Below are 12,774 nucleotides of genomic sequence, written 5' to 3' on the forward strand. Positions count from 1 at the left end.
TCCCTCCCCATCTCTCTCTCTCTGTCTCTCTCTCTCTCACACACACACACACACACACACACACACACACACACACACACACACACACACACACACACACACACACACACACACACACACACACACACACACACACACACACACACCAGCAGTAATCGTGTTGTTCTTGTGGTGGACAAAGCCCTGTTTCAGACCACAGAGCGATGAAGAGTTTGAAGGCTTGTGCGCAGGCAGCATTTGATTAGACCTGATTAGATGGAGACTGAGGTCATGCAGAGAGTGTGAGGACTAGACGTACTGCAAATAAATAAACCACCTGACCAGGTGTGGGCTAAAGAAGCACTGTATGTTGAGATCTTTCATACAAAACTAAATTAAAAAAACATGTCTCTGGAAGATTCTTAGACATTTATAAATGTCATTCATGTCATTTAAAAGTCTAAATCTGTAGAATATGTGATTTTTTGATCCAGCAGATGTCGCTCTTGAGCACCAGCATGAAACCAAAACAACTCGTGCTGCATTGTTGGGTTAGCATGCTAATGCTAGCGATCTTTATTATGCTGGTATCTTCACACTGCATGTAAATTTAGCTGAAATGAGCGTGATCTAGAAACACAGTTAAGCAGTGAGTACAGTATGTTATTCTTCTTTTCTCTAGTCCCTCAATTAAACAACTTTTATACACGAGGGGAGGAGTCAGCCGGCTGTCCTGGCGATGTAAACAAAGTGAAGATAGGACTCTGAAAACTCTGAAAACATCACAGACAGTGGGACTCGGGTGTTACACCCATTGTAGACAGTCATGACTCACAGAGTTATTTTCAGAGGAGATACTTGATTTCTACATTTAAGTGTGAAGAATCACAAAGCCTTTAAGTGAACAGTGAGAGGGAGGTCATTTTTTATAGATTTGCTCTTACCAAGGAAACTGAAGCTAAATTACATTTGCACCCTTTAAAATTGTGTTTTATGCATATTTTAGTTCCAGAGCAACAGAGAATTGTGGAAGCAGGTTCTTCAGAGTTTTGTTAAAGGACACTTTAAACACCTTTGAACTGACTGGACTGCTGTGTTTTGTCCAACACTGTATTTATTGATTGCATAGATGTAACGTGGACATTTGAGAGATTATCTTTTTGACATGCAATAGGTTCATCTTGGTGTTCTTGATTTGTACTTTGCCTGTTATTCTGCAGTCATTTATTTCTAGTTTTTGTCTTTTTCTGTTCTGTCTTGGACTTTGTTTAAAATTATTTAATTTGAGTGGATTTTAAACTCATGATTGTATGAATGGACCCCAGGACGAGTAGTCGCCACTTAGGTAGTAGCTAATGGGGATCCAAATAAAAAACAACAACAACTGAAAAAGATACACAAGCAATCAGGGAAAACAAATCAAATCAGAACAGAACAGACATGTGCTGCAGGCTCTGTGTCTGAGCGTGTGCACAACATATGTGTGTGTGCACATCACACGTTTGGCTCTGGATCTAAAAAGCCACAAAGAAAGGAGCATCTGGAGTCCAGCAGGTCCGGTACATCAGAGGGTCATTTCATATTTTCCATATTCTTCTGAAAGATACAAAGAAAAGTCAAAAAAAGACACAGACAGATTTAACACTTTTATTGTTCACTTTGATGCATACATATATTTGTTCCACTTTGCACATTTGGTCAGGATGCATTGATTCAAATTTTGTGACTGGAGTTATTCTGCGAAGAACTGGTTAATGTGTTTTTCATTTCCATTTATTGAAAACATGTTCTGAAGCTATATTTCTGCTCTGAAATATCTACTGCTCTGAGCTCAAACTGGGTGGTTTATACATATAAAGTGAAACCATGCAGACAGAGAAAAAGCTGTCTCGAGTCTTTGAAATCTTAAGAAGTGTGATGTTCCTGATTGAGCACTGATATTGAAATCTGATGGCCATCACATGTTTATTTGAGGGCTATCAGATAACACATGATTCCAATTATCATGTTTTTTTTTTTATTAAAGATTAAATGTTTCTGTACACAGCAAAACATTTACCCAAAGCATCACAAGGTCACATTTTTAGGCCTTTAAGTGCCACTTTGATCCAGAGTCATTTACCAAAGCAAAGGCAGGTTTAAATAAAAAAACAAGCAAACAAGAAGAAGAATCTCCTTTAATGACATGTTGATGTCTTAATTTCATTAAAATGTTATTTCTTCACACACATAAACCTTCCAGACTGTGTGATGCACACACAGCCAACCCAGACACGCATTCCTTTCAGGGGCACCAAAAAGGTTTCAACATGGCTACCTCAGGGAATTGATTCAAGCTATGACTGTGGAATTTAACCTTGAAAAATATGCTACACACACACACACACACACACACACACACACACACACACACACACACACACACACACACACACACACACACACACACACACACACTCTCTCTCTCTCTCTCTCTCTCGCTCACAACATACACAAACAGACCTTGAAGCATGTAGAAAAATCTGCAGTAGGTATTACACAAACAAGATGTAAGTATGCAGCCCTCTCAGTTGAACATGGCCGAGTTCAGCGAGCTTTTAACAACTCACAGAAGTGATGGAGGCCTTCAACTGAGGTACAAAAAATAAAAGCAGTCGCGGCGAGCTAATTGTGCCTATAAACTGTAATATATACTCGATAAAAGTTTGCAATATTACATTTTTTCCAACTGTCAATAAAGACATGAACAAAAGCATTTGGTCCCTCTGCTCTGGAACTAATCTTCACAATTCAAGAATATGGAGAAAAAATAAAGACTCAATTATAATTTAAAACATTTGGACACTGCAGTTTTTCTTTAGCAAATGTTAGTCAAACAAGGGTAAATACGCTGGGGACTATATTCAACTGCAGAAGTTTGGTGCTCTATACTTGAGCACATTGGTGTGTACTGGTTTGACTTGGAAAGAGTACATTGCCTATATTCATATCAGCGCTGCATGTGGCTTGTTAGTGTAGTTCTACAAAGTTTGTACAACAATTCACAGGTAGAAGAAAAGGCTGCTATATAGACTAACAGGACAACATATTTTGTAAGATGTGCAATATGCTGCAACAGCGAAAATCACTCTAATTTCATTTGGCATACAGTGAATCTGCTGCATGTTGAGGAATGTGTGACCAACAACTCAATCAATTACAAAAAGCCAGAGAGAGAAAAAAACACACATCCATTCAGCGACTCCTCGTTGACTTCATGTGAGGACAGCGTGGAGATTATGTAAGATTCAGATTAAGGAGCGCAGAGATGAATGTCATGGTACAGTTGTTGCTCATAAACAGGATTGTATATGACATCCTATAGAGACTGTGTCAGCACATCTTCCCTTTGTATCCGATGATGATGATGAAGATGATGATGCAGAGAAACTCTCATGTTGGCTGGGAGAAGCTCTACCTCTTCTTTCAGTCTCTTTCTCTCGTCTGAAAGATTATTCAGCTGAAAAGAAGCATAACAAAGCTTTCAATCTAGTACGGACGATAAAGGTCAGGTTTTCTGTTGGCCCTCTTAAGCAGTGGTGACATTTCTCTTTTACTGAACTCCAGCAGAGTTTTAACATTTTAATTTAAACCTCCGTGATGTGTAACTTAGAAAGCTATAATAGAATCAAAATTATTATCATTCAGGTTTTTAGACAAGTGTTCAGATCATAAAATCCCAACAATAAAGCGTGTTGCCGTGGCATATGAGTGGCATATGAGTGGCTCGTGCTGGCATATGCCGCAGCATATGGCATATGCCACTTGCCACATACGAGTGGCATATGCACTGCACGAGTGGCAAATGAGTGGCAAGGTGGGTGCTCGGGCCCTAGTTAAGTTGAGATGTCATGTTCCCGTGTGTCGATAGCATTAGCATCACACCATGACAATAATCTATTCAGTCCTCAAATAAACAGGATTAAAAATATCCAGAAGACAAGAGGAAAATCAATAATCACATAAAAAACATGTGTGGAATGTATAAACTAATCTAACATATTATAACATTCAAACTCAACGGGCCGTCCGCTTCGAGGGTTACAGCCTCTGAACATGGGCCACGCAAACTAACCGTTAGGACACCTGCGCCCCAACAAAGACTTACTGTGGTCTCAGTATAAACTCTGTATATTTCTGAGATTCGGAAGAATTTTCCTCCCACTTACTTTTGAACAGCATAATCTGAAGGGCTTCTAAATAACCCCCTTAGTCAGTCAAAACTCCATTTTCTCAGACAGGTCCATCTTAGTCTTGAGATGGGCTAAGGTTTAAACTAGGCCTAATCTGGGAAAAACTTAAAAGTCCATTCTGAAGTCAAGTCTTAACATGACTCGGTTATTTTTCAGGATCAGACCTTACACCAGTTGGTGCCACCTATAAGTGTGTAAAATATGACACCTGGGTGCAAACTTGTTTTCCTTTGACTCTGTAAAACCTCGAACTTCACTGACATGGACATTAAAGCTAGACACACTCACACACTGACCTTCTTTGCGCAGGAAACACTTCCAGAGGCAGAAGCAGAGAGACATGACCAGCAGGGCTGCCACTGTAGTGACTGAGATCAGGATGGTGAGAGCCGTCCCAACTAGAAAAAAGACACAATTAACTACACTGTGTAAATACTGATGTCGCAAAATAATAATTGAAGAAGAATATTTATTTTATTATTATAATTTTTTTTATTTGTAAATTTTATTTCATTCAAACAAACAATAAAGTTAAGAAAAACAAACAAACATAAAATCTTAAATTTTGAATGAAAAGGAGCAGAAAGAAGACTAATCTTATAATATCTGCCCCTCTTTCACAAAGCATTAATTAAAACAAAACAAAACACTTAATTAAAAAATAATGGAATATTAATGTCATGAGGAGCAAAATATGGTAATATTCTATACTACAAAACGTCTTCCTGTAGTATTCTCTGGGAAAATAAGAAACAATTCTAATAAAGGTTTGTGAGGTAGCGGATCTGCACAGACACTAACTCACTTTTTGTGTTCATAGATACAGCAATCGGTGACTCGAGCCCTTTGTGGTGCACCAAGCATTTGACCGACACGTCTTTCAGCAGGCCTGATTGGACCGTCAGCGTGCTGATGACCAGAGTGGTCCCGTCCCCCTGTGGGAGCTGCGTGGTCACAGGGGGGCCCATGGTGCGGTTGTCTCTCTCCACGTTCCACACGATCTCTACTGGGGGGCGCGACACCGACGTGCAGTTGGCTTCGATCACACCTGGAGTGGTGGTCTTGTAGCTCACCTGAGGTTTGGGCAGCACTGGGTGGAAAAAAAATGTAGACTGGTATCAAACCATAAGAGCAAACATGCTTATACTGTGATAAAATTGTATGTTAAAGGCTTTATATGCAATTTTTTGATCCAGCAGATGTCGCCCTTGAGCACCAGCATGAAACCAAAACAACTGGCGCTGCATTGTTGTGTTAGCATGCTAATGCTAGCGATCTTTATTATGCTGGTATCTTCACACTGCATGTAAATTTAGCTGAAATGAGCGTGATCTAGAAACACAGTTAAGCAGTGAGTACAGTATGTTATTCTTCTTTTCTCTAGTCCCTCAATTAAACAACTTTTATACACGAGGGGAGGAGTCAGCCGGCCGTCCTGGCGATGTAAACAAACTGAAGATATGACTCTGAAAACTCTGAAAACATCACAGACAGTGGGACTCGGGTGTTACACCCATTGTAGACAGTCATGACTCACAGAGTTATTTTCAGAGGATAGACTTGATTTCTACATTTAAGTGTGAAAAATCACAAATAAAGACTTTAAAAAACAAAGGTTTACATCATATTTTTTTTAAACTGTGCTCTTGTGCTATGTGCTAGCCATTAGCACAACACATGATACCTGGGAACAGTGAGGCCTTTGAATGAACCCAGGTTTGTGAATTCCTGCTCACTTAAGATCCATAAATGAATCTCTGTCTGTTTTGAATCCTTGGCTCTCAGAGTTGAAGGAGGAATGTGACACATTGGAACTGAAAACATTTTTATTGGCAAGATCACGGTTAGACCACAGATATTTTGCCCTCATAGTTTGAACGTATTCTCAGAGTTCTAGGCGGTGAACCCCTCAGCTAACCGCCAACCGTGTGGATTGTTTTCAGATTTTCAGGGTGGGTCAAAAGCCACAAGAAACATCTTGTAACAATCCAAACCAAAATGCCTCTGTGAACGAGCACAAAGCTGGGGTGAAATTTGGGCTCTTACTTGAAATGAAATTCCAAAGTTTATTTAAAACTTTCCTGCATTACTAGATCACATTTGTGCCACATTTAATCTGACTTTAATAAAGTCTAAGAGAGGTTAAATTAAGATCAAATAAGGTACAAATAATCTAATGTTAGAATTTGGTTTTCCACTGAACGCTAACTTTGACTTAACATGTGATTCTTCACACTTAAATGTGGAAAGTTTTCAGAGTCCTATCTTCACTTTGTTTACATCGCCAGGACGGCCGGCTGACTCCTCCCCTCGTGTATAAAAGTTGTTTAATTGAGGGACTAGAGAAAAGAAGAATAACATACTGTACTCACTGCTTAACTGTGTTTCTAGATCACGCTCATTTCAGGTAAATTTACATGCAGTGTGAAGATACCAGCATAATAAAGATCGCTAGCATTAGCATGCTAACACAACAATGCAGCGCCAGTTGTTTTGGTTTCATGCTGGTGCTCAAGGGCGACATCTGCTGGATCAAAAAATCACATACAAAGCCTTTTAACATTTGGAAAATAACGGTTCAACTAAAGAACCATTTCACCTGGACTATATTTAGCAATAAATTACATTTACTTTCTACTTCCTGTCAGTGAGGAGAAAATATTATACTTTATTCTCTGGATTTATTATTGGACAGTTTAAGCTCCTCTGCAGAATAACATCCTACATCAAACCAATGATAAGATCATTCAAAACTGCTTTTTTTTAACAGAACAGAATAGATATAAATTCAATTCAGCTACACCTTGAAGAACTATAGCAGTGCAGAAAAACTAACGGATACTCATATACTAAACCGACCAGTAAAAATGTACCCGGCAAAATAATACAATAGTTTTCTTATGGGCCATTTTTATACTTTACAGTGAGTAAAGTTTGTTGTTAAAGTAAACTTAAAGTCAAACAGATATGCAGGAATTTTAGCTATTCTAATTCCCTCTCTCTTTTAGCTTTAGCTTTGGAGAGCAATGGAGTGAACCAGCACAGGAAATCATGTTGTGGTGCTAATAATGTTGTTTCATTATACCCTTACATGTTGGTTAATCTGTCACTGTTTGGGAACATGACAGAGGAGGGGGCGTCACAACACGAGAGCGAGATGTGGGTGGGAGGCTGCATTAAACATTAGACTGAATGCTAATCAAGCAGAAACACCTACTGTACTGTACAGTCTGATTAGAAACAAAAGCACATCTGTGTGTTGAGCTAACTGTGAGTGAAAGAGAACAGGAGAGAAGTGGTGGAGCCAAAGAGAGAGAGGGAGACAAAGCACAGAGGGAATCAGTGTCTGCTGCAAACACTGACACAGTCATGCATCAGGACCTCGCTCCCTGCCTCCATCATTCCTTCCAATAGTCCATTCTTCACATGGACACACTGTTCTGTGTTTGTTTGTGGAAAAGCCTGGCTGTATCATGAAAACATTAAACAGCTACAAATGGGAAGAAAAGATCAACATTCCTGCCTGAGTCCCAGATGTACCTGAGTTTCCAACAAAGAGTCAAAGCTGTGGCTCAAGGCGCTCTCACACACACACACACACACACACACACACACACACACACACACACATCTGAATCCTTTGTTTTTCACACTAGCTCCTGTCGACCCAGCTCATTCATGTATAAGACTTTTTCTTTTCAAAAACATTTTTATCTTTATAGACAATTTCTGCCAGATTTGATCAACACATAAGTAGAAAAAGAAACATTTGTAAGGGAAAAATGAGTTGAAGACAATTTGCAGCTTGACCCTAGATGAGGGTACATGAGTAAAATATGCCAATTTGATGGATTGCCTTGAAATCCTTCGAGTAACTTGGTGCATACATTCATGCCGCCAAGGCTAAAGATAAAACTACCATCAACTTCAAATTTCCAAAATATCCAAGGTTTGAGTTAGCTAAATCAAGAGGTTATCTTGCTTAGGGTTAGGGTTGGCCAAATTGTATGGGCACTTAAAGGGTTAATATGTGATTTTTCTCACTTAAATATAAATCAAGTATCTCCTCTGAAAATAACTCTGTGAGTCATGACTGTCTACAATGGGTGTAACACCCGAGTCCCACTGTCTGTGATGTTTTCAGAGTTTTCAGAGTCCTATCTTCACTTTGTTTACATCGCCCGGACGGCCGGCTGACTCTTCCCCTCGTGTATAAAAGTTGTTTAATTGAGGGACTAGAGAAAAGAAGAATAACATACTGTACTCACTGCTTAACTGTGTTTCTAGATCATGCTCATTTCAGCTAAATTTACATGCAGTGTGAAGATACCAGCATAATAAAGATCGCTAGCATTAGCATGCTAACACAACAATGCAGCGCGAGTTGTTTTGGTTTCATGCTGGTGCTCAAGGGCGACATCTGCTGGATCAAAACATCACATATAAAGACTTTAAGATGCTTCTTAAATGATTAGAAATTACAAGAAGGACAGCAACCAATTATTGCACTATAGTCTTTTCTTTCCTGTAAGCAAGCCTTACACATTGCATGATGCATGACTTCCACCCTATTGGACATATTCTGCTCGATCCACGTGGAGTTTTTTTTTAAACTTATCCATTTTGTTCCTTTAAAGGCCATGCATTTCTGTAAGGTAGTCATCAGCATTAGTAGCTAGCTTGAAAAGGTTGTTTACCATAGGTGGCGAGGCAAACCGTGGAGCTCATCAGCCCGTTAAGATGTGTGCTGTACATGCAGGTGTAGCAGCCCTCGTCCTGGATGGAGACAGGTTGGATGATGAGCTGACTGTCGGACAGAGAGGAACTCAGCCAGACTCTCCCCTGGTACGGGGGCTCTATCATGGGGTCGCTGCGCTTCGCAAAGGAGGCCACCTCCGCAGGGTCTCCCTGTGCAGGGGTGTGTCTCCATGTGACCTGCTGCACCTTTTCAGGCAAACCATATGAGCATGAGAGGGAGGCCTTCTTGCCGCTGACGGCTGTCTTGTTGCTTTCGGCGGTGATTTGTGCTGAGGCAGTGAAAGAGTAATGGAGAAAATGGGAGAAAAGAACAGAGAGGGTGAAAACACGGGCAATGCTATTATTCAGAAACACATGAAAACAGGAACCTGTCGCTGGAATCTGCAGCATCTGTTTCTGGTTAGAAGACTGAACCCGCCTTCTCCCCCCTTCTCCACAGCGCTTTATTAACCTGACTGGTGGCGCCTCAAAGGGCTCATCAACTTGTGTTTACAGGTCATGGGAGGTCAAGGACATCTATATTCAAATATTTTCTCAGTAAATCCCCGAAGCAGATTTATAATCAGGTTGCTCAGAGAAGTAACTTGTTGTTTTAGTGTGCTGGAGAATTGGTTTGGTTTTAATTTCAGTGGATAGTTCACAGAGCAGGCATGCAAAATCAGCTGTGCTGTGTTCCAAGTGAAATAGTTTTCATCATAATTTTGAGAAGCAGCAGAGTGAGAATAAAACTGCTCCAAACAGATGTCAAGAATTTCTGACGCAAAAGATTTTTTCCAATGTACTCAAAAGATTGGAATTTTGTTATTTTTATTTTTTACCTTTTTATTTATTTACATATATTTTAATCGTCCTGCTTTATTCCTGTATTTAATTTAACTTAATTATAATTTTTTTCTTTTTTTTTTCTGTTTGTCTTGTTTTGTCTTGCCTCTATAGTGTTACCCTTGTTTGGTATTGTTCTATATCATTTCTTGTCTGGTATTGTACTGTTGTAAAACATTTGAAAAGAATAAAAATGTTGGTCATGAAAAAAATACAACTAAAATAAAAAAGATCGAGTGGTGGTAAACTTTGTGTGTGGGGCAAAATGGCTGCAAGTGCTGAACAAGCGCAGGGTTGTGTGATAATTGAATTAAACATTAACACTGACACCTTACAGCTCACTTTAAAGGTTTACTTTAAAGATAAGTTAGTTTGTTTTCAATCTACTCTCATCCAACAGCATCTTGATATCTGAGCTCCTCAGTTTGTTTCAAAGTGTGAGTTGTGTGTTTCCCTGAAACACCATGGACATTAATCAACCTGGACCTCAAGAGGAAGGCTCTCCCACCTCGTGCATGACTTCCCAAATTCACAATAACAGAGCCAATTTCTGATCTGTATTGTAGGCTAAGAAACTAATGTTTCATAGGGATTGCTGCTGTCAGGGTTTAAGATATGTCAAACTGTATGTGCTTTGGCTTTAACCTTGTATTTCTAGCTCTCTCTCACAGGCCAGCATTTCATTACAGCTCTTGGCTTCGATTTGTTGCGCCTTACTCTAGACTATCGGCCACATGTAATGCCAAAGATCCAGGACCCAAAGCTTATTTTATTTTACCTTTATTTTACCAGGTAGTCTCATTGAGACTCATCTCTTTTTCAAGAGAGACCTGGGTACATCAGTGGCAAATAATAAAAACATCGAAGTAACAGACATCAAAAACACAAAGTAGATGCATGGCAAATACGCACAAAAACATCATACAAACACATTAACAGTCAAGTCAGGTGTCCAATGCAGAGCTATTAACATAGACAACTCCCAGTTGATTTAAATTTGTGCTCTTTCAGCATCCCTTTAAATTCCAGAGTGACCAGATCACTCAGACGCAAGTCAGCCTGAAGTGTGTTATAAAGACACCAACTACATACCTAAGATCTTTTTGGCTTTCTTAAAGTCTACAGTAAAAAACACTGGGTCACTGTCTGCATAAAATGGATATTTTTGGACATAACACTGCATGAAGGTGAACTTCACGTCCTACAATGATCCCCCATGTGAACCCTCAGGGTTTTAAATAAATGGTTCTTGTTTAAGCTGTAACAAAGTGGTGTTCTTGTCCTTAATGAATTTACTTACAGGTAACAGTGAGGCAGGTTGTTCCTTGCTTTGCACCAGAAGGATGCATGTCAAAAATGCAAGTATAGCAGCCCTCATCACGGAAGCCCACCCTGCGGATGGTGATAGCTGAGGTGTCTTTTGGCGAGGAGGCGAGCTCCACATGCTGCTGTCCACTCACACTGTCTTTGAGGCCAGGTTGGTAGCTCAGCAGGGTCTGGTTCTGGACGTCAAGCCACCGCACCTGCCTCAGAGACTCGCCTTGAGCCCTCGAGACAGAGCAAGTCAGGGTGAAGGGCTTCTCCACGGGAGCTTCCAGATGCTCTGGTGCTGTCACCCGGCCTGAAATATCCATTAGTGTTCAAAAGGTTAATATTTATCAAATTCACAGTTTGAGGTTGTTTTTTTTTTTTCCTCATTTCATTTTGGCACAGCATAACTCACCGTGTAGTCCTCGAGCCATCAGGAGGATTAAACACACCTGCAGACCTTTCCAAGAGGCCTGGAACATCATCTTCATCATTGCTCATTTAACTGGAAGGAGGACCGAGATGTGGAGAAACGTTTTCAGTCGGTAAAATATAAACCCAAACTATCTTATGAATAATACAACAAGTAGTCCAACAAGAGTTACTAAAGGATTTTGATATCATAATCTCTCTCTCTCTCTCTCGTACTTTGCTCGCTCAATGCAGTCTACCCCTCCTTAACTGGGATACTCAGGGGAAGCAATAGGCTTCCTTTTGCTTAAAGTGTATTGAAATTAATCTAACTTCCTTAAGTGGCAAAAAAATAATATACAAGGATTAAAAGTAGGCTCAGTTATCAGCGGGTTTCAATGCAAGCTTTAAACAGGTACCCTTTAAACATGCCTTTTAAATAAGGTTTCACTCTTCCACATCAGTATCTAGGGGGATTTCAAGTCAAATACCACTTTTTTCAATAAACTTAGATAACAGGCCCACAAGCTTATTATAGCCAATACATTACAGCTTTATTATTATACTTAGGCTATAAGAGCTCCCAAAACGTTTGTTAAAATAAAACAATCTGTTGATCATCCAGAAAGCAGAAGAACTTACTTTTACAATTTTAGACATTTCATTCTCAACTTACCTTCACTCGTCCTGTTGCAAAAAGATAAAAGTCCAAAGTTGAAGATGATCTACCTCTGCAACATGTCGCCCATCCAACAGTCTCATGAAGCATCTCTCCAAGAAGGAGCGAGGGACTAATCTGGACTCATCCCGAGTCTTTTCTGCACCACCACAATGAACACCAGCCGGCAACAGACTCTGAACTTCAGTATGAGCTGCGACTGAGATCTCAGAACAGGCAGGCAGAGAGAACACTCTCTGTTTAGGACCAACAGCGCCATCTAGCGTCAAGAAGCGTGAAATGTCTTGAGACGAGAAATTTCATTGGAAATATTTTAAGTTGTAGACCTACAGAATGTTTATTTAATTATTTAGCAAAAAAAAATTGTGTTTTGTAAATAACTACATTTTCCATGGTCTGTAAAGGCAAATACCTAATTTATTGAGTTTCTATTTGTGATGTTTTTTTTTATTTTGTGGATAAACAGAAACAGTAAAAACAGGTGACTGCCGTTTTGTCGACGTCCTCAACATTAAAGAAAATGTAATCAATCGTCGTTGTCGTAATAAATAAAACGCCTCAAGAATTATACAACAAAATCTAAAT

General features: G+C 39.7%; 1 protein-coding gene across 1 annotated transcript; it reads right to left on the reverse strand.

Annotated features, from left to right (window-relative positions):
- Positions 1-1,612: 1,612 nt before the first annotated feature.
- zgc:113337 (uncharacterized protein LOC503741 homolog) lies at positions 1,613-12,364 on the reverse strand. Its single transcript, XM_065962393.1, has 7 exons — positions 12,187-12,364; positions 11,515-11,604; positions 11,092-11,412; positions 8,909-9,238; positions 5,017-5,301; positions 4,508-4,609; positions 1,613-3,478 (listed from the first exon to the last, which is right to left on the reverse strand). The coding sequence occupies exons 2-7, from the start codon at positions 11,591-11,593 to the stop codon at positions 3,471-3,473; spliced, it is 1,125 nt and encodes a 374-aa protein (XP_065818465.1). The 5' UTR covers positions 11,594-11,604; positions 12,187-12,364; the 3' UTR covers positions 1,613-3,470.
- Positions 12,365-12,774: the final 410 nt, after the last annotated feature.

The sequence above is a fragment of the Labrus bergylta genome, chromosome 13 (assembly GCF_963930695.1).
Source record: "Labrus bergylta chromosome 13, fLabBer1.1, whole genome shotgun sequence".
NCBI classification, from domain to species: Eukaryota; Metazoa; Chordata; class Actinopteri; order Labriformes; family Labridae; genus Labrus; species Labrus bergylta.